We start from the raw sequence: 21,395 nt of genomic DNA, 5'->3' as shown, positions 1-21,395 counted from the left end.
TAAATAAGATGCTTTGCAATTTGGTAATATTCCTGAAAGATGCAAACCCTGCAAGTTTCCTCTAGCAACTGTTTAGTCTCATTGAAGGCAAATTACACTTGAACTAACATTCACTTCTTATGATCTTAATTGAAGACTTTTTGTTTCATGTGCTTTTTTTTAAATGTAACTATATAACATAGTAAGTCTAGTCAAAGGGGAGAAAAATCAAAAAGAGCGTAGACCTATTCTGAAGTACTTGATTTGAAGAAAAATTTTATTTCAAGGTCAACTGTATCAACCAAGACATAATATTTCTGCTTATGAAAAAAAATAACAGAAGAAAACCTGTGTCATACAGTGCACACAGTTGGATATTTATAACAACTTTGCTACAATCAGCAATACTTCCCTTTCATAYAGAAAAGCATTTACTTAATATATTGAGGGCAAAAAGCTATCTGAAATCAAGTCACCATGTTTATTTTAAGGTCCCCCACTGCTGCAGACTTCCTCTCTGTATAGCTGGATGAAAAAAAAAATGCAGCTTATCTCAGCTGAAGTTGCTTCATTCCTTCCTTTTYTTTGTACACTGCGGCCCGGAGTATGGCAGCCGACATCGACACACGTTTGGAGCGATGCATTTGCCTCCATGTTGGCAGGGCAGCTTACATACAGCTGAAATGAGACACCAGATACACAGTATGTCTTCAGCACARAACAGGATCATTTTTCTTCTTTGTCTCACTGTGGTAGCAGAATTGTTCCCTGGTGACTGCACTGGGACAGTATAAATACAAGCATAATGGAAGAACTGAAAAGCAATGCCTCTCAATTTATGGCAYTGTGGCCTTCACTGGAATACAGGAACAGTATGTCTAGTCTTATTCATGCTTCATTTCCCTTTTAAAATACTGTAACTTCTATTCTATAAGACACAAGCTTTTTTTGAGATGGATGCCCCCATAAAAGTGAGAGAACAGTAAGAATTCCTGCTGAATCTTCTTCAAGACAATTCTTAGATCCCCACCCATGAGGAAACAGTCACCATACCCAAGCAGTGTCTCACACACTGCCCTCCTCATCCCCCACAAGGGCACAGCTTCAGCTGTCCCCTGCTACCCACCAGTTCAGTTGACAAGCCAGGGGCTGCAATTTATTGATAAGCATCTACACCAAAAGAAGTCAAACTTGGTACAGATCTAGTTAGTGTGGGAACAGTGATTATTTTATCATTAAGAATCTGAACACTTTCACCATGACCGCAGCTGCAGGGAATGGAGCTAAGCATTCTCTAAATTCTCTGCAACTCCCACACTTGGCTTTTAATATCACCCTCTATCTCAATATACTGATGAATATAAAAGACAAGTATTTTGATCCATGGGAACATCAAAATATTACTTGTTAATGTTGTCTTGACCMTATACATAGTAGAAGAACTAACACTACCTGATTTAGATTCCCACAGSCATGCCAAAATATCAGATGCACAGGACTTAATCTGGAGATCAGTTCAAAACCAATGTTTACMCGAGCTTTTCTTCAGTCTCCCAGATAGCAAACAAAAAACCCTTTCCTTTTGTAGTCTCRGGATTATTGCCTTTAGCATCAGGGCAGTGCAGTTACAAGCATACAAGGCCCAAGAAGGATAGATTAAAGACTTTATAATCACCTGCTTTTGTGAATCAAAGTTTGTGAAAATGGAAGTGGTTGTTCAGCAAGAGTGTCAGTACTAATCCTGATTACAGATAGCGTTCTCTTACTCAGCATTCTAAGAACACCTGGAGTTGATTCTGTCAGCTTRTTCACAAAGTAAGAAAAAAGGTGTCAATTTTTCATGTCTATGAAATTTAATGAAGCTTCTGACCCACACCAGTAGCAATAATGTTTCTGTAATTTTTGGTTTACAAGACATACCAGGTAATTAATTTGGTGACAACCAAAATCTGAATCTCTTTCCAAGTGGAGAAGTTCTGTGTTTATGACCAAAGTGAACAGCCATCTACTCTTTATGCATACATGTAAGAGCCCTAGTATGTGAAAGCAGCTCTCAAGTTATTCTAAGATACYTCCCTAGAAGCTTTGTTAGGCACTGAAGATTTGAACACTTTGWTTGGTAAATCAAACAAGCAGAGGAAAGAATAACGAAAAATGTCAGAAGCCATTTACCTAAGTGACACGCTCTACCAACCCATCCAGCTGGACAGCTACAAATCCCAGGAGCCACACAAGCTCCGTTATTCCGACAACCTTGAGGACAAATTGCTACAAGAAAAAGAAGGGGTAAGTCAGCAGGATTTATAAAACTGATGTAAAAGCATCCTGACAGAATTGAAAGATTCAGGATGATACAAGTCAAAATGGCAAAACACATTTTCTTCTAGGCCAGATATTCAACTGGTAAAACTCCAAAAGCATTTCCAGGACCATGTAAATGAAAATAATCAAATATATGTACTGTGTTATGAATCTTGGTTTGAATAGGAACAGATGTACATCTTAACGCAAAATAATTTCACACTATTTTATCTATTTACCTATAATGTAGGTCATTTATTTCTGTAATAATGCAATGACATTTCCATACTTACTAGTCTTTTGACACTTTTTAAATGTTTTTGTTACTGCAAATTTAGTATTGAACAATATAAATATTTTCATCAATGTAGATACCCACCTTCCTGGCACCTTGATCCTGTCCAGCCAGGAGCACAAAGGCACTTCACCACTCCATTGACAGAGACGCATTCCCCCCCATTCTGACAGCCTCCTTCACAGCTTACTGTGGAAGACAGCATACAGCGTGCAWTTGAGAAGCAGCATAGACTCAAAATAATTGTCTTTAAACACCTGGTCTGGCATTAACTACTTGTTTTATCACATTTGCAGAGACTAAAACTTCAATCGTTCAGAGCAAGGCACTGTTCTGTATGGACTGAGTGAGGATGATAGAACACCTCAAAAAGCAGTTAAAATCAAGCATGTGCTTAAAAGCTCATGGAGCATTTAGCCTGAGTGTATTGTTGCTATGGCACAGCCTCTTCCTTCCCCAAATGTTAGCCAATTTTGCACCAGTAACACCACTGTTCAGCAGCTACACCACAGGAACTACTAACGTGCATATTCACATCAAACTTGCCAAATCACAGCTGGTAAGCCAATAACGTGGTAAAGGATTCATCTATTGCCTTACCTGAGAGGACCTACATGAAACAMGAGGAAGAGGAGAATATTACTTAGACAAATGAAACCATGACTAAAGTTAAGCAGTGCCTTCCCACAGGCTAAATATTTAAGATAGCCTCCTCATTTCAGGATTGTTCTACACATCAAAGTCCCAAAGGCCTCTTTAATGAAGCGTTATTTAAGCCAGACATATGATTGGTATCAACTGCAGTGAGCACTAACTTTGAAAAGTAGCACAATCACTGGTCTGTGCAATCAAATGCTTCCTTTCACAAGCATGAATGTATATTATATACCACCTTCACAGTATTGAAGAGAAATAACCATCCTTCATTATAAAGATGGACAGTTTGGATGTTTGCTTGATAATTGGTAGAAAAAAATGTCCAAATCCCTTGTTCAACCACAAGTTTTGAGCCCMATTTCAGCTAACAGATTTTTGGCACAAATACTGAACATGCAAGGACGTACAAGAAGTCAAATCCAGCACAGCAGGAAAAGCTCTTCAAAGCTTGTTTGCGTATTACTTTGTCACACAATATAAGTTAATGTATTTAATATTAATTGTATTTGATCAATCCTGGTGACAGAGACAAGTGCATGACAACTAAATGAAAGCAAGTATCACTACAGTCTTCTASAAGGGCAAGGGGGACCCAGGGAACTACGGGCTGGTCTGCCTCACCTCAGTCCCTGGTGAGGTAACACAAGAATTCATCCTGAAAACCATTTCCAGCCACATCAAGAACAAGAAAATCATCATCAGGTCTGCACAGTGAGGGTGACCAAACACTGGTACAGATTGCCCTGGGATTTGTGGAGTCCTCAGAGATATTCAAAAGCCATCTAGGCATGGCCCTCAGCAGCTGTCTCTAGGTAGCCCTGCTGGGAAATGATGGCCTTCAGAGGTCCCCTCTAGCCTTGCCCAGTCTGTAATTCTATATCAGTGAGATTCTATAAAAGTGCATTGATTTACAGCACAAGTTTGTACATGTACAATGTAACAGTGTTTTCTTGGATTGGCTTTTCCAATCCATGCATATATTTGACAGGCTTCCCAAAATCATAAAAATTGCTCTTTGCTACTGCTTATCTGTCATCTCCCATTGCCTCTCAACAATACATTGCCACACRTATCTTCAGTGGCCCTCATCTTGCACAACACAAAAAAACCACAACATAAAAGTTTCAACCACTTAATGCAGAAATACGTACCTATAAAAACATCTCAGTAAGTTATTTAGAAAGAATCTGTTATAGAGATAAGTAGAGTATGTAGCACATAAACAGGGTGTTTTCCAAGGGAAAAAAACTCACTCAGATTGTCACCTTTCAGTACATGCACTCCATCCCATCCTCCTGCAAGCATGCAAATCCTCTARTCCATGCATGTTTTGACAGCGTTTTGACAGCAAGGTCAGAGATTTACAGAATTAAGGTMATTATTTCAAAATGCATTAGATCCAGGACTTGAGGAGTCCCAAATGAATTTTGTCTGTTTTCAAACTCCTTGTCTTTCCAAGCCACCGCTTGCATGGGCCTTACCTTTATGACAGTATCTGCCCCCATACCCAGGTGGACATCTGCATTTTCCAGGTTGGAGGCATTCTCCACCATTTTTGCATTTTGGATAACATGTAGCTGCAAGATAGACAACAGAAGAAAGGTTGGATAAATATTGGTGAATCTTAACAAAATTACTACTTAAATATGTAAGAAATTTGCACATGATTATATTTTCATCACTTTGCGTTCATATTTTCTAAGATGTATCTGCCATATCATCTTACATTGCTGATAAGGTGAAATTATTTCCCCGAAAGGGGAACACTCCACCATACTAAGATTTTKAGCTCTCTAAACTAAGGAATGCTTTGGGCCCAGACAGAAGAGGCAGAAAAAAGAACCATATTAAAAAGAAACACAGCTGGACTGCCAAAAAGCTTTTGATAACTGAARTGGAGAAATGACAGGTGAGAAAATAGGTGATAAGAAGAAATTWTTTAATAAAAAGATGCTGCAACTGGAGAGGCATCTTGTGATTCTTAAGATAAAATATCAAACTTTTTTACTCTTTACTGGATTCCTACTTTTTTCTTCAGAAAAACTACATGCTCCATTCCTTATATTTCTTCTCCAAAATGTTTCCTGAAGTAAGTCAGGATCTCCTTCTCTCCCATGCTTTTTTTTTTTTTTCCATTCAGCTGGCTTTTCAGAGACCTTTCTGAACATAAAGTGTTTGTTTAGCAACCATCCAAGAAACATAAATGTAACTTTTCTCATAACTGTAATTATCTGCTGGGAGAAAAGCATCTAGGATCATCACAGAGCCTGCAACTTTTTAATTGTTGACAACTTGGACTGGTTGGGTAAGGTTCAAATAAAAATCTCAATTTTGCAAAATTCTGGATATGTACAATCAGATTGTAAATAAATTACCTATTACATAGACTCTTTGCTATCATCCCTGAATCCACACTGCTGTCTGAGAAAACACTTGTTTATTCACATACAGATTTTAGGTGATTTTCTGGGAGTCTCATCTGAATTAGCTGCTTCTGTGAGATGAGTTCTCTAATTATCCTTTGACGAGATGGGTCCARTATGAAAAGTATGAAACAGAGGAAAGAAAAGGGCAAAGATGAGCAGTGAGTAACACCACSCTGATTTTGTCCTCATATATTTATAGCACTCTCAAGCAGCCCAATGAAAGAATAGAGGACTTTTCACATTAGTACCTGCAGAATGAGTGTTAGCAGGCAAATAAAGGACAGAGACATGTGAAAGAAYAAGCCAGTGCTCAGCTCTCCCTAACTTTTACCAGATGCTCAGTTCTTTGGAAGTGCCATACAAGAACTTCCAATTTAAGAAAAATTCTATTTCTGTGTCATTTTTCAGTCATTTTTCTGTGACACAGTTTTCAGTTCAGTTTTCTTGACTGAACAAGGGATGAGGCTTCATTTACCCAGCTRTTACACTGACAACCTTATGAGCACAAGGATTCAGCCGTTTCCCTAACAATTCCAGGCAGTTCATCTCTATAGTTCAAGAACTGATCTGCATCTCCAAAAAWATTTCACCTCTGCCCTACACCCCAAAATGTCTGGGAACTAACTGTTGTTTGGAACAGTTCATACAGCATAGTTTTTAATTTCCACTACACAGCACATTAGCTATACATCATTTGTCACCACCTGCTAGCCTCAGCCTCTAAATGAAACAACTCTCCAAGAATGATTACAGCGCTGAACGAAATTTTCAGCATCCCATCTCAGACTTAAAGTCCAACATATTTTAAATGAGACATTGAAAAGTAGAGCAAATATTGGACACTTCACATAGGACAATGTGCAATGCAAAGGAACTACKGACAGTGAGTGATTTTTTTAGCAATAGCCACAAGCTCTAGTTAAACTTTTAAACAAGAGATTTAAAAATCTAACATATTAARTTGAAGAGGATTTAAACCAGAACTCTCCTCCACGATGTTTGCTCTTGTATATTATGTGGCATTTTCAAAAATACTTTGTCTCTCCAAGGAAACCAACAGGAACTCCAATTCACCCTAGCTTTACTCCTCCTGATGTTGAAATGGGACATACAAATGACTCTGTGGGTCAGATAACATCCAAGTAAACGACAGTACTTTTAAAAGCATAASATATTCTAAATAAAAGGAAATCCAGAAAATAACATACTTTCTACACACTCTTTTGATCTTTTTGTTAATGCTATCCTGAACTAATTGCACCTAGAAATATTAGTTAAATGTTGCTGAGGCATAGAAAGCTGTCAAGACTCTAAAGCATTCAAGAACGATCTGAATGCAATCCTGTACCATATGCTCTAGGATGTTTGAAAGAACCTGTTTGGGCAGGGATACKGGACCAGATGACCCACTGTGGCCCCTTCCAACCTGACTGATTCTGTGACTCCTTAAACACTTCCAGGGAAGCGTTTAAGCACGCAMAGTTAAAGCAATAGAAGGAATGAAACGCCTTGCATCTTACCCAAAGTCCAAGTGACAAAAAGCTCTCTAGGAACCCGCAGGGTGCGCTCACCTGCGTGAGGTCTTCCCGCTGGCTTTTGGCTGTGCTCCATCAGTTTGCTAGCACTGCCTCATCTTACAAAGGGCGTCTTAACTCTCCTTCCAACTCGCCTTTTTTAGGTCCTCCCCGGCACCTCACCACCCGCCTCTCAGCCCAGACCCAAACCAGAGTTCTCACACCTTCCCGGAGGGACTATTCCCGGAGGGATGACACGAGAGAGTGACCGCACTGTTTGTGTCCCGCCCCGCCGTTACCGTGCTGGCAGCGCTGCCCCTCGTAGCCCTTGGAGCACAGGCAGGAGCCGTCGCCGAGGCAGAGCCCGCCGTGCCGGCAGCGCGGGCTRCAGGCGGCGGCCGGGCCGGGGCTCAGCGCCCACAGCCACAGCCCGAGCAGCAGCCACAGCCGCGGCAGCCCCGTCCCGCCGCCGTCCCGGCGCGCCATGGCCCGGCAGGGCAGCCCCRGCCTCGGGCAGCTCGTCCCGCTCCGCTCCGCTCCCGCCCGCGGCCGCCCGCGCTCCGCTCGCTCCCCTGCAGCCCCGCTCCTTCACGCTCCCGTCGCTTTTACCCTCTCAGTCCGGTCCCACTCCTCCTTCTCCTCCTCCTCCTCCCCCGCCCCGCCGCCCCCTGTGCCGTATGGCGGCGGCTGGCCCCTCAGTGCCCTCAGTGCCCTCAGCGGGTCACCGAGCGCGGGCAGGGCCGGGCGGCCCACAGGAGCCTCGGGGTGACCTTATCACCCTCCCTGAAAGGAGCTTGGAGCCAGGTGGGGCCGGCCTCTTCTCCCAGGCAACCAGGACGGGACAACAGGACACACCCTAAAGCTGCTTTAAGCTGGACATTASGAAGAATTTCATAACACAAAGGGTTTCTAGACGTTGGGATGAGCTGCCCAAAGAGGTGGTGGAGTCATCATACCTGGTTGGGGTTTAAGGAAAGACTGGACATGATGCTTAGTGCTTAGTGGTGGTTCGGTCATAGATTTGACTCAGTGATCTCAGAGGTTTTTTCCAGCCTGACTGATTCTGTGGTTCAGGTGCAGAGGCCTCGGACAGCAGATGATCAGCCACCAGGTAGCCACACAGCATGTTAGACAAGGAGCCCACCTTAGCACCCGGCCTGCTGGCACACCTGACATCTTCTGGCCCTGCCACCACTTTTAGGAGAGCACAGCTCTGAGCTCTCCCTGATTTGAGACCTTACAGACTCTGCTTTCCATACACTTCCATGTTTAAAGGCACTGTATGTAAATATTGTGACAACATATTCAAAGGATGATTTCAGAGAGAGGATTGACATACTGAACTCACTGACATACTGAACTCACTCCTCCTTACAGAGGAGACGAATATGGGTCTCATAGAATCAGAATGGCTTCATCTGGAAGGGACCTTAAAAGTAATCTAGTTCCGACACCCCTGCCACGAACAGGTATACCTTGCACTTCAAAGGCTCATCCAACCTGGATGAGTTCCAGGGATGGGAYRTCCACAGCTTCCACAGCAAGACTGCATTTAGACTTTCAAGTAGAAAAGTACCATTAAATGATTAAAGAAGAGTAACCTAGAAGTACAACACTAAATAATTGCCTAAAACGTGCACAATTCCCTCTTGCTTGTGTCTACGCAACCAAATCAACTTTTAGAAGRTCCATATAGACAATAACACTTGTCGTGTGCAAACCCACATAGCAAATATCCTTTCATGTAGTAATGATGAAGCAAAACCCCCCAGTGATCTAATTAGTCATGCAAAAGTTGCCATGGTGCATTAATTTGCTGTCTAGAATAAGAACATCCAAACCCCATTTCTCTTGCAGTTCCAGTTGTGGCAGTGAGAATAGGGTCTGCTGTTCTCACATGCAGCATTCTTTCCTGCAAGGGCAGGAGTAATAGAATTATGCAGTGATACTACTTTTAGTAAAACTACTTGCCAGAAATATATTGTGGAATAAATTCTTCCCAAAAGGAATAGCTTTCTTTATGCCATAACCACAAGACCAAAATGAGGGAAGAAAAGAACTGAAGATGCTGACTCTGGGCTGTGTTGTTCTCTAAGTACATCATAATTTTGCACTTCTTTGACTTCTGCCAGTAATTCTGTCCATATTGATTTCTTTGCAGAAATATTTTTTTTCCATTACTGTCTTTCCTCTGTGAGACAGTTTAATGTAGAAGTGTGCCTTTCTGATATTAATGCCTAGCAACAACTCCTTCATACAGAATTCTTTTCAGGTTTCAACAGCTATTCTTCATTATTCACGATTTTTAAAGTACTATTTATTTTCAGTTCCATATCCCATCTTCCCTATTCCAGAAAGATGACTTTTGGTGGCTCAGGTTAATTAAGACCCTTTTTTTTATTTCTCTCCCAGTTTCCTTTGAGGATCTTAAAGTAATTAATATCGAAGAAAATAATCATATTTCAAAATATGGCAAGTGCCCCTTCAGAGGGGATAATTAAATGCAAAGACTATATTAAATAAGCTTGGCCAGGTGTTTCATTGAATGAAATAAATTTGTTTAAACATTATTTTCTGTAGAAAGGATTAGGCTGCTTCACGATTTTTTGTGCATCTAAATTCATCTCAGGGCTTATCAAATTTGCTGAGTGCATGTCTGCATTTACAAGGGATTGAGTCATGTTAACAGAGGTTCTCACTGACAACAGAAATGCTTCCAGGCATTCAACATACTTTAGCTTTAGAAACATAATTTGATAAAAAAGAAATAAATAAAAAAGACAGCAGGTAATGAAGTTTTTAAGTAGACAGACAAAGAGAATTCAGATCTATTCATTCATTCTTGCCATAACAGTCATATTTTGACCTTCTTTTCAAATTAAAAAAAAATAAGGCAGTTTTAGCAGTAGGACATTCACAGGCTCATTTTTGTGTCAACATCCTCCTGCTATACAGGCCAGCTGTATCACAGCAGTGTGTAATAGCTCTTGAGGGACACTGCTGTYCAGTCTGAAGGAGAAAAAGACAGGGAAGAAATGAACTCTCCATTTTAATCAGAGTTAAGGTGCTCTTTGGAGTGGTATACTGTGGGAATAAGGATGCTCACCTGGAATCTGAGATTCTGTTCCATGTAAGGTGAAGCACGTACAAAACTGGGGTCCCCAACAATACCATGGGAGGGCATCACTTCTGGCCAGCCTAGAGCAAGGCTGTGTGTCTCTTSCCTATTTCAAAGACTTTCATTTCATTACAGTGTGAAAAATATTTGGGAAGTACAAGCTCAGATCTTCACATGCCATAGGAATGTATGAGTTGGCCAGCTGTAATACAGTACAACTTTCAGTAGCAGTGACTTGTAAGAAAACAATAAGCCTAGAAATTGGGATACGAAACTTTAAAGGATGCTTGTGCAATGGTGATGCACAGCCATCTAATAAAAAGTCAGAATGTCAGTAATCAGCTAGATTTGCTGGGATGAGAGGCAGTGTTAGGATGTGTATCACACAGCTTTTCTCTTCTCTAGGTCTGCAGTATGTGCAGCTTCAGGCTCTGGCACAATCATTGCTGCACTGTCACAGCTGCTCTGGGGGCTGCACTTATGTACAAATAAATAATGCGTCATCCAGAGCTGATGCTTTGTTTGTCAGTCACAGGTAGCAACCACATTTATAAGTCCTTTTCAGCTTAATCTGGTCTCTGTTCTACCACATGTAGATGAACCATCAGGTAACAGCACAGTTAAGCAGCATTGATCACAGCTGCATCTCAACTCAAGCCCATGTCAGGATTGTCAGATAATAGGGACTTATGACCAACATCAGTCTTCTTTGTTGACAGCTTGAACACTGCTCTGTCTTCCAGTGCAACTGGGCTTCAGTGGCATTTGAATGAAARTCACTCTAGTTCTGCTAAAAGAAGGAAAACGATATATGGGTTTATTTTCAAACATGMCCATGTGTGAATTAGATGAGCAGAAATATTATACATGTGCAGGCTCTGTACAAACATTCATCCACAACTGCCAGGCACATCTCTTCAYTGGTGTCCAAAATTAAGCGCCTCGATGGATATCATGTACAGATTGTCCTCATTAGTGCACCTAACCCTGGTTCCATAATATGAGACCCCATTTTAATGTATACAAAACAAGCMCATTAATCCAAAGTATGCCAGACCTCTATGCTACTTCAAAACCATTATTCTACTAAGTAATTTTCTTCACATAATAGCAAACTCCCAAAACATGATCTTTAGTCAACAAGACTGATGTGCACTGAAGTTCCTGTTTACAGATTTATCTTGCTTACTGGATAGAAACATGAAAACTGTATATATTAGTGAGATATTTCAGAATTAACACTTTAATCATTGCAATTAGTTATGATTCTGTCTGATTGCCACCTTACGTAGGCATTTGCAATTACAGCACAGAATAAATCTGTCTCTGGGGACTCTGGGTAACCCAAAGCAATACAAGAGTATTGTCAAAAGACCAGCCAGACTTACTAGGAACACTTTAACTCTGAAGCTTTGTTCTATGCAAGTCAAGGTCACCCAGTCACTACTCCCTCTTTTGAATCCTGGATGCAAATTGCCTGACGGGAAAAGAAAACAGTTTTCTTTTGCCCATTAAAAGATTACAGAGAAAAAAGATCAAGGTTTGTCTTATTGTCTGTCAAACAGCTCAGCTTTCAGCTGTAACCCTAATTYCTTGTTGGATCTGGTTCTGTCTTTTGGGATAGTTTGGTGATGTCTAAGCTAAGAAAACTTCCATTTCTACAGAGCTGTAGACCAGTGACCCTTTATCTGATTTGACAAGCATAAAGCATTACATCAAAATTGCAATTTTATAAAACAAGGCCCTAATATTCCACTGCAGATCACCTTGGTTAGTCACTGCAACCAGGAGAGACCACGTCTTCACAAATATCACACCCAAATTAACTTGAAAGCTGAGGTCAGTGTCATCTAGAATGATGGATTTTCTGCTCTTGCCATAGGTGTTGAGATCAGCCCCATTCTATAGATGCACCATCTGAAAGATGCTGAGCAGATACCCATCAGTGGAACCCAAACCTATGATTAATATACAAAAATGACTAGGGACCAMAGTCCAGATAAAGCAAGACTACGGGACACTTATTATTACACCAGCTTCTTTTAGAGCCATTTTTGTCAGCACTATAGTATCAGGCCCTACATTCTGGCAAATAAAGGGCATGATACTGCAAGCTTACCTGCAAGGTTATCTTGAATTTTTATTTGACCTGGAGTTTAGGGGACTCAATATCTCACAATATCATCAAAGCCAAACTGAGATAGTCCCCACACACTTTTCTTTCTGCACTACACAAAGTTGGCTTGCAAGCAAATGAAAATAATTTGATTTTCTCACCACTCACGGGCTCTCAACCATGTTCCTCAGAAATAAAAATGGGTTTTTTTTTTTTGTCACTGAATCTTGCATTTTTCCCTCAAATAAATTTATCATAGTATTCAATGAAAAGAATAATTAAATACCACTTGGTATAACTATTGAGTATAACTTCGATACCATGCCACTGCACTCAGTGTAAATACCAGGTGCCCAATGTTCTGTAAATTAGTTGAAGTGGAAAGCCCATATTCACAATCCATTCTGGTTAAAAAAAGTACTCTGAAAAAAAAAAGCAAGAAGCTAAGTACTAATTCTAAAATAGCTTTTTTTTTTTTTTTTAAATATTGAGTAGTGAATTTTGCAGGATTCAGCTTTATATCAATCAGCTTCCTGCAGTATCAAATATTATTGATGATTTGATATTTACATGGTTGTAATTATGGTCCCCATAAACTCTCACGCTGCTGTAAGTCAGAGCAACACTACTGAAGTTGTCCCAGAGTAAAACCAGTGTGAGTGGAAGCATTCAGAGAATCATCCTTGAGACATAAAGATATCACTTTGTCTGCYGCAGAAACATCGCCAACTTTAGGGTGAATGTGGCTACTGTTCAGCAGGGCACAGCAACATTATCCAGAAATGTGAAACAGGAAATGAATAAAAAAAAAAGACCACATCTAATTGATATTTAAATATGGTAGGATGTAATTAYTCATTCTGGAATTCATTCAAAGCATCAGCACTCTGAATGCTCCCTTATTTAAAAAAAAATTTACAAAGTACAATCACTTCTTTACTGTCCCCCGACAGAGAAGACTTGGTTTGGCAGCTGTTAAAAATTGGTTCAATACATATTTCTATGTTTTTYCTTTGTTGTTGTGTTTGTTAAGATGCATTGCTTCAAATCCACATCTGAAAAAAAGAAAGTAGTAGCTCAATCAAACAGTCCTTAGAAGTTTAGAAGCCCTTGACAAGTTTAAAATTAATTGTAAATGTTTGTATTCATTTTCACAGCACTTTTGAGGGAAAATTAAACACCATAACCACTGTACAAATGGTGAGACAACAAAAAGTTTTTTGGCAACTCATACTTARAGCTAATAGCAAAGCTGGAGTATAYATGCTGTTGTTTGGTCCACATTTGAAACATGACAGCAYGTCTTCTGCAAATGTGTCTTCATGTGATCTGGGCTTGTCTGGTCAAGAAATGAGTATGTGAAAAGGGAGAAATCATATAGCAGTAGCTTATTTCTAAAGAACTGTGTCATTTCTAAAAGACTCTGTCATTTATGTATTTAAGCRTCATATTTCCCAGCTGCATAGTTAYGAATATGCYAGAGAARCACACTTCTAAYTTGAACAGCACAGAGTCCCATAACTTAAAAAGTGAGAATTCCTAAACATAAATCATTAATGACTCCAGAGCAAACAGGTTGACACTGAATTAAAATTCATGTTAGCCAACAAATAAAAAGAGGGAAAATGATTAGTGAAAACATCTCAAATCTACTCTGACTTATGTATGTGTGGGTAACAGGTGGAGGAAATTAATACATCCAGAAAATTTTAACATTTGAAGAAAAAATCCCATCTTTGTCATTGTCTCTCTTTAAGCATCTCATTACATAGGTGATCTCCAGTTATTGGGCTCAGCTTTCTCTGCCATTTATACCTCTACGCTCCATTTAAACTGAAACCCTTGACAGACACAACTCTGATGGACACTTTCATCTGCACTGATTTAATTTTAAAACTTGTGACAAAGTGCTAAGAATGTAATCCTAGAAAACTCAAGCGGATAAACTTACTAAAACTATTTTTTTACACTATTATTTCTAATAATCTTTAAAATTTATTTGTGTGTATCTTTTGAGCTCCTAGGATACATAATAATGTTCTTAATTTCACTTTTTCTGAATGCAAAATAGCAGCTTTGTACATACATGCTCTCCTGGGAACACATGTTCATGAAAAAGAGCCTGAGGTAGCCTGGCACTCTAGCACTGAGTCCAAGAATCCTGAAAATCACCTTCCAAGAGATAAGATTCCCCATTTGCTAATTTAGTCAACCYGTCTACAAGCACTTGTAGTGCAATCCCTTGCGTTATCTTAGGTGATTTTGACATCTAAGATCTATTTTTAAAAAGTCAGTTTCCTAGGCTGTATCTCTTCTGGGGAACTTCCTTCTCCTTGTTACAAAATTACAATTGCAAGTTATATGTGAATCTGCAGTGCAGAGAGAGCAATTCTCAGTTTAGCACCTAACCATTTCATGATTTCTCATTTTATCACCTGATTTTTCTTAAGTGGTTTAAATCCAGAACTGACAAAGGCGGCAGACACAAAGTCTGGGGTCCTGATCCCCGCAACTGGTAACTTAGTGCAAATAAAAGAGAAATCTTTCTGCACCTAAATGTCAACCGTTGGGAGACTTAAAACTCATAGGTCCTCGGGTGAAATGCACCCCATGGACACAAAATGATCACATACCTCTGTGCTGATCCTACCCACAGCTCTATAATGGATGTTGTATCACATAAATAGAACTTAGATTCTGAACAGAAGAGTGCAGAGCTGTGGGAAACACTGCTCTGGCTTGAAGCACAGAAGAAGAAAGCTCAGCAAAAATGTTTTAGACAATTGAAAACAAAACACTGACTGTACAAATTTAACTGAGTACACTCGATGAAGGTGAGACCAATAAAAGCCCAGCTGCTTAGCATTTTTGACTTTCAGCACACACTGCTTGTATGCAAGATGATTTTGGTTCCAAATCGAATGTTTCTGGCTGGAGATTAATAGGCAGACTGAACATATGCTCTCTATCTTGTTTTTGGAAAAAAAGAATAACCAGAGTTTAAAAAGTGAAGTCTGAAAACCAGAATCAGTAATACAAATAGATTTTAAGGCAGCCTCTTCCTCTCTGCAGCGATTATTTTTAAAGTCTCCCATTTTTACTGATTTCAGTGATGAAAAAGTCCAGTCCTGAATTACTTACCCTCTCCTGTGCCTTAAACAAYCAGAGAATACCAAATAGACCTTTCCCTTTTTAGTACAGGAGTTTTTTACTTCATGAAGGCTCTTAGCAATTTTTGTAAGGTAAAAGAGAATAAAACAGCATAAATACAATTTAGTTAATACTGCCAGTTTATGGTATCTCCATCCTCTCTTTAGAATTATACCCAGTGGCAGTAGCTTTCATTTCTAAAAGTAACTGTGTACTCATATTATTATTTTGCCACAATGAAAACTAGTTACAAGTATTTGCCAGCAAAATCTTTCAAAAATATCATATCTGCACAAAACAAAAGTGTAGCATTCTCATACATATTTGGTCATTTTTGGAGATGTGCAGCTCTGTTTTAAGACTGCATATTGGTGACTACAGAGGTTGACAAAAATACCACAGCAAAGGATGTCAAATGTTGCTCTGTGAAGTTATTTTAAGGGCGTGTTCAAGTGGATTGCAGAATTAATGTAGGTTGCAGGACCTTCTTTTAAGGTAAATCATTATTAGAGGATTTTTAACCTCATTTTTATGGGGCCGATATTTCCATGTTTCTACCGTATTAGCTTATGGACTAAAATAAACTACATGGCTGATAAAGATGAAACTTTTTTTTTTTTTTTTTTTTTTTTTTTTTCTGTGTAGCAGAATTTTTAAAATTGGTCACTTGCTTTGAGAAACTTGGTGTCCTGCTGCCCTGGCACCTTAAATTAAGATGGGCCTGCATGTGCAAATCAAAATATGTTTGCAAGCAAGAAAGTGGCAAAACAGCCATGCTCTTTTCTATAAATCATACGTCCTCCATTTCCCTTTCTTTTTAGACAAGAAGGAGAAGGAGCACATGTGGGGCCATCACTTCCCTCCTCAGCCAGCTCAAGGGTGATATTYGAGTGTTCCAGACACAATTCAAACTGCCTTTACATTTTCTAATCAATATGAAACATCACTAATGTCTGTCTCACAAGTGTTTTACACATTGCTGAAAGAAGATAAGGCTGATGGGAACCTGCACCATCCCAATGACTACAAGGACATCCAGTCCCTACATCCCTCCTCATGTCCCTCTGAGTCATCCACTACCACACCCTACAAAAAAAATCTCCCAGTACATAAAATCAACCTTGGGAAAAATATGTTGCTCCTCAGAAAGAAACCAAAATATAGAAAAGACATTGCCAAAGCTGTATTTGCTTAAACCAGCATGGATTAGTGGAAACTTAGAGAAGCCAAATAATCCAAAGAAGGGAATGTTTCTCATTATAAAGAAATACCCCACCAGTGGCTCCCTGCCAGCCCAGACTGTGAGAAGGAATGGGTAACACCAACTCTTCTAGAGGGGTACAATCAAACCAGACAGCAATCATTCTGCCTACTCAAAAATCACCCCACTGGATCTTCCTGGTGGAAAACCAATGTTATGGCCCAGGTAATGGCCAATTGCAGGCCAATGCTGCTATTCCCAGGTATCCTTATGGATATTGTTTTTGTGAATTACTGTAATTGTGGCAATGAGGCTAATCACAGAAATAAAATGAACAGTATATAGCCAAAGCCAAGCCAGACTGATTTTAAAGTAGTACCAAACGAAAGAAGTTGCAAAAATTAAAGTTGTACTAGCATGGGTTATATTTCTGTTTTGTAATAAGAATAAAAATACTGGTCTGGAAAAATAAAGTTTTATTTCCTATTTTCAGTGCTAACAACACCTCCATGGAATAATTCCATATTCATAGTTGTTTTTCCTCTATAATTATTATCTGTAAGCTGGCATGGAAGTCAACATACAATACAGTCTAGTGCAGTGAATGGAGTTATTATGAGACTGTAAGAATTTTTGTCTTCTTTGCAATGCTCACATTATCTRCTGGCCAGGATGGATTTGCAATAGAAGGAGACAACCCAGCAATCTGCTCAGCCCATATAGTGCATCCCATTGTCTCACTGGGACTTGGTGAGCTGTTCACAGTCTAKGGATACAGCAGAGCTAAAGTGGACTGTAAATACCTTAATGTCTTCCTTGCATATGTCATTCCTGAGCATTAGCTCTCCATCTGTGGAATATTGTCTGAGCTGTCCATTCAAATGTGTCTCAATATTGTCCATTCAAATGTGTCTCAATATTCAGCTGACTGTGCCTTTTTGACATGTCCCATCAAATAGCCAATAATGATGTATTTTTTGGCATTCCTGAAACGGCTTCCCATGTCTCTCAATTACTTGCCCCCAGCAAAATGGCTGCAGTTATTAGCTTGTGCTTCRCTGTGTCACTTGTGTTATTCTAGTTCGATGTGAAGTATGACTTCCTGCCACTTATTTGCTGATGGCAACTAGCTGCCTTTCCTTCCCCCCTGAGGTTTTGTTTCCACTCCAAAACATACTAGATTTTTTGCTGACCAGAAGCGTAATTATTCTTCATTATCAGTCAATTCCTCAATTTCTGTTCTGTTTAGGTTCTATTTACATCCAGCATATAGGTACTATACTTACTTAATAACAAATAAACTTCTGGAGTATAATTAAGAGGTATTTTCGAAGTCCAAATCCAAACAGTTTACAGTATATTATCTGACATGGTCAAAAAAAGACGGCCACAGAAAAATTACTTGGAAGTTATGATTATGATTTTTTTTATTGCTGTTGATCACCTTCATTCCAAAATACAATTCCACATTAACATAWGCACAGTAATGATGCAGAGGCCTTGGCAGAGGTTTTTAGTTTGGTTTTGTGAAGAAGAATGAATGTTTAATTTAATCTGCTTAGAATCAGCCAAAAATAAAGCCCACTGAACGTCATTCTTCCTTGTGTTACTTCCATTTGCCAGAAGGAAATAACAATTTCATACAATTTTTTAATTCAATCTTCATTGCGTAAACACTAGTTACAGAAAAAGTATTTTGTCCATTYCTGGGTATCACCCGTAGCTATCCTGGAGTTTCTGGTGAAACTGGTCRAGGATGGTAAACTCCTAACAACAAATGAACACCAAATAAAATCCAAACAAACAGTGGGAAAAAAACCCAAGAAACAGACAGTTGAAATCAGGATAGAAGGCAGTCAAAGCATGGAGGCAACAGAAGAATGCCTATCCCACATAATTCCATGCTCTGGCCTACTTCATTATTCCGTTTACTGTTGTCTGTACAATGTATTTCCAGACGGTGCAATTAGATGATTGTTTGTTGACTGTACAYATTACAAGTGGTACTTCAGTATTCTAATATTTCCTGATCCATTCAAATGACAAAGTGCTCCCAGACCTCTCAGTGTTCAGCTTTGAATCCCACCCTGAGCAGTCATCCTTCCCCTCCACACTCTATTTGGCAAAAGGGCAGCTCTAATCCTTCAAAGCACAAATGGGTCTGACAAGAGGAATTTGGGATGTGGTGAACCAAGTCTGTAGCTGAGCAGCAAGAATAGATATGAAACCAACAGAAAGATCATGCTAAACATGTAGGTTTGCATTAAACAGTGCCAGGGACTGTTACTGGGAAAATGGGAAATTCTGTGTTGCAGAACACATGATCTGACTGGTCCCAGGCCATGTCCCAGACCATTCCCGAGGACATTTATAGAGATGAACTCCTTGAGGATCATTCCCAGCAGGCACTTTTGTGCCCCACCATGTTGTTTAATATTCTAAGAGTGCTTACATGGGCAGGGTACCTCATGCCTGCTGGTCTCCTGACCAGCAAAAAAAAAAACCTTAACACTTTTCGTACCCTAATCTAGATGTAGCTTTACAGTCCTAGCATCCCCTAATGGGCCATGGCAGTACCTACCCTAAATTCACTATTATCTAATATGACATTAAGATTTTGAAATAGGAAAAGCCCCAATTGTGATCCAACTCTGACCAAAAGAGCCTTTTAGTTCAGTGGAACAGCAGCCAGCAGTTTAATTCTAGGCCATATGCTATTACATGTATATACTGGGTGAGATATGTAAAGTACTAAATCCACATTATGTTGTCAAAGAAGAATTGCTCAGTATTCAGGTGGCAAAGTACTTTACACAATATCAAATTTAAAAGGTTTACGATGAAAAATGTGAGAGAAAGTGCTATGAACAGATTATTAAAGAGAACTGTTTAGAGTAATTTGCATTGTGTACATCTAAATGGATATTTGTTTATTTTTTATTTATACCATTGTTTATTTGCTACAATATTCTTCTCACACCTTTTTTTTTTTTTTAATCAAAAATTTGGCCTCTGTCTGAACTACATTTCGGACTAGATAGTAAGAAAAATATTCATAGTAGATTTTCTTTATTGCTATGACTACTTTGAGAGGGATTCCACAGCTTGACATGATTTGGGGAGATGAAATTCACAAGAAAGCTTGTGGAAGAATGAGAGACCTGCCATTTACCAGCTATTAACCTGATAATAGAGGCAGAAGGAAAGCACCATTGGTGTGTCTGTCACAGCTTTTTAATTCCCAGTCTGTTCTCACAGTCACACTTATTCATTCCACTCATGCCTTGCTCCTATAACCAGGCTTACACTCTGCAGCACAGAAATATATGCAAGATTTACAAAACAACACAAATTACCATTCACAACAAAAGTCAATTGTCCTACATTTTGTGGGGGAAAGTCATCAGCATAGACAATAATCATTAAAAAAAGAAAATTAATCTGTCTCTCCATCATGTTAAATATTGCTAAAAAGCAAAGAAATGAGAAAACAAAGCCAAAGATTGTGACAACTGTTTATAACCACGATAGCTGGGTAAAACAAGCAATTTAAATACATTCTGAAGGCATCAAATATCCCTCTAAATTGCCTGCATCTGAGGGTTCACATATACATGCAATTCACTTAGAAATCAATGTAAAGCTCTAACTATGCTTTCTATTGCTCTGCAACTCAAAGACCCTCAGCATGAGTTTCACCAAAGACAGAGAGGCTGACACTTTCAACTTGGCACCAGTAATTTAACATAAACTGTGAAGAAAATGGGTATATTTTAAAATGTATTGCATTTGTTCCAACAACATYTGAAAAGAAAGTGTTGTAGGCTTCAGTTTGAGTTCAGTCCTGCAAAGCGCAACAAAAAGAATAGTGGTGTGACCTCAAACACAGCATAAAAAAAACAACATCAACAGGAAACCTCACAYCCACCACTCACTGTACTTGTTCTAGGATAAGGCCATATAACTCTGAAGTAAAAACAGCAAAAATTGGTTTCATTTTTAACACATGTAACAAGCACTCACCGTAGAAAAAATTCACCTTCCTTATCTATACATGGTGGGTTTGGCTCCACTTAACACTCAGAGCTTCATTTCACTATAATGGTGCCAAGGGAGTGGTTTTTGGTAAATGCCTTTGAAAAAGCTCCTCTGAATGAAACCTGCAGCAGTTAATTGCAAGCCATATTAAATTAAGATCATCAGATGGTAAGTGGGAGAGGTTAAATAACTTTAAATCTACAATAGTAAGTTTGCCCATTTCATAAAAAGGTTCTATCCATAATTCTACGAGGGAAAAATCTGATTTTCTCTAGGTAAGTGATTTCAGCTGTCCTAGGCAAAGCCCCTGCTTAATGACACAGCTGATATACATGCAGCCTTGAAAGACAGCGTATCTGCCTGCAAGCACTACTCCTGTTTCTAAAAGATACWCTAGTCGTGAAAAAAAGTTTTAGGGCTGGGCATTAAATAAAGGAAGAAGTACAAGCTCCCTGGCCTAGCCCTGTTGCAAACAGTTTTCAAAGCAGTGAGCAGCCACAAAATGTACCTTTTTGGTACACRATACCAATGGCAAGAGGGTTTCTTGTATCCCAACATGAAATAAGATGGAATTGGCAAACCAGGGCCATCCACAACGTG

At 39.3% G+C, this 21,395-nt stretch overlaps 1 protein-coding gene across 1 annotated transcript; it reads right to left on the bottom strand.

The window, feature by feature from the left end:
• Window positions 1-215: 215 nt before the first annotated feature.
• Window positions 216-7,819, bottom strand: LOC130577048 (von Willebrand factor D and EGF domain-containing protein-like). The gene is made up of 5 exons (XM_057372139.1): window positions 7,472-7,819; window positions 4,714-4,809; window positions 2,660-2,764; window positions 2,152-2,247; window positions 216-657 (listed from the first exon to the last, which is right to left on the bottom strand). The coding sequence occupies exons 1-5, from the start codon at window positions 7,656-7,658 to the stop codon at window positions 548-550; spliced, it is 594 nt and encodes a 197-aa protein (XP_057228122.1). The 5' UTR covers window positions 7,659-7,819; the 3' UTR covers window positions 216-547.
• Between the last annotated feature and the right edge of the window lie 13,576 nt (window positions 7,820-21,395).

Source organism: Malurus melanocephalus, unplaced genomic scaffold, assembly GCF_030028575.1.
Source record: "Malurus melanocephalus ecotype Western Australia unplaced genomic scaffold, MMel_1.1 scaffold_164, whole genome shotgun sequence".
NCBI lineage: Eukaryota > Metazoa > Chordata > Aves > Passeriformes > Maluridae > Malurus > Malurus melanocephalus.
Note: the sequence above shows the minus strand (reverse complement) of the source record. Positions and strands in the feature narration are given on the sequence as shown.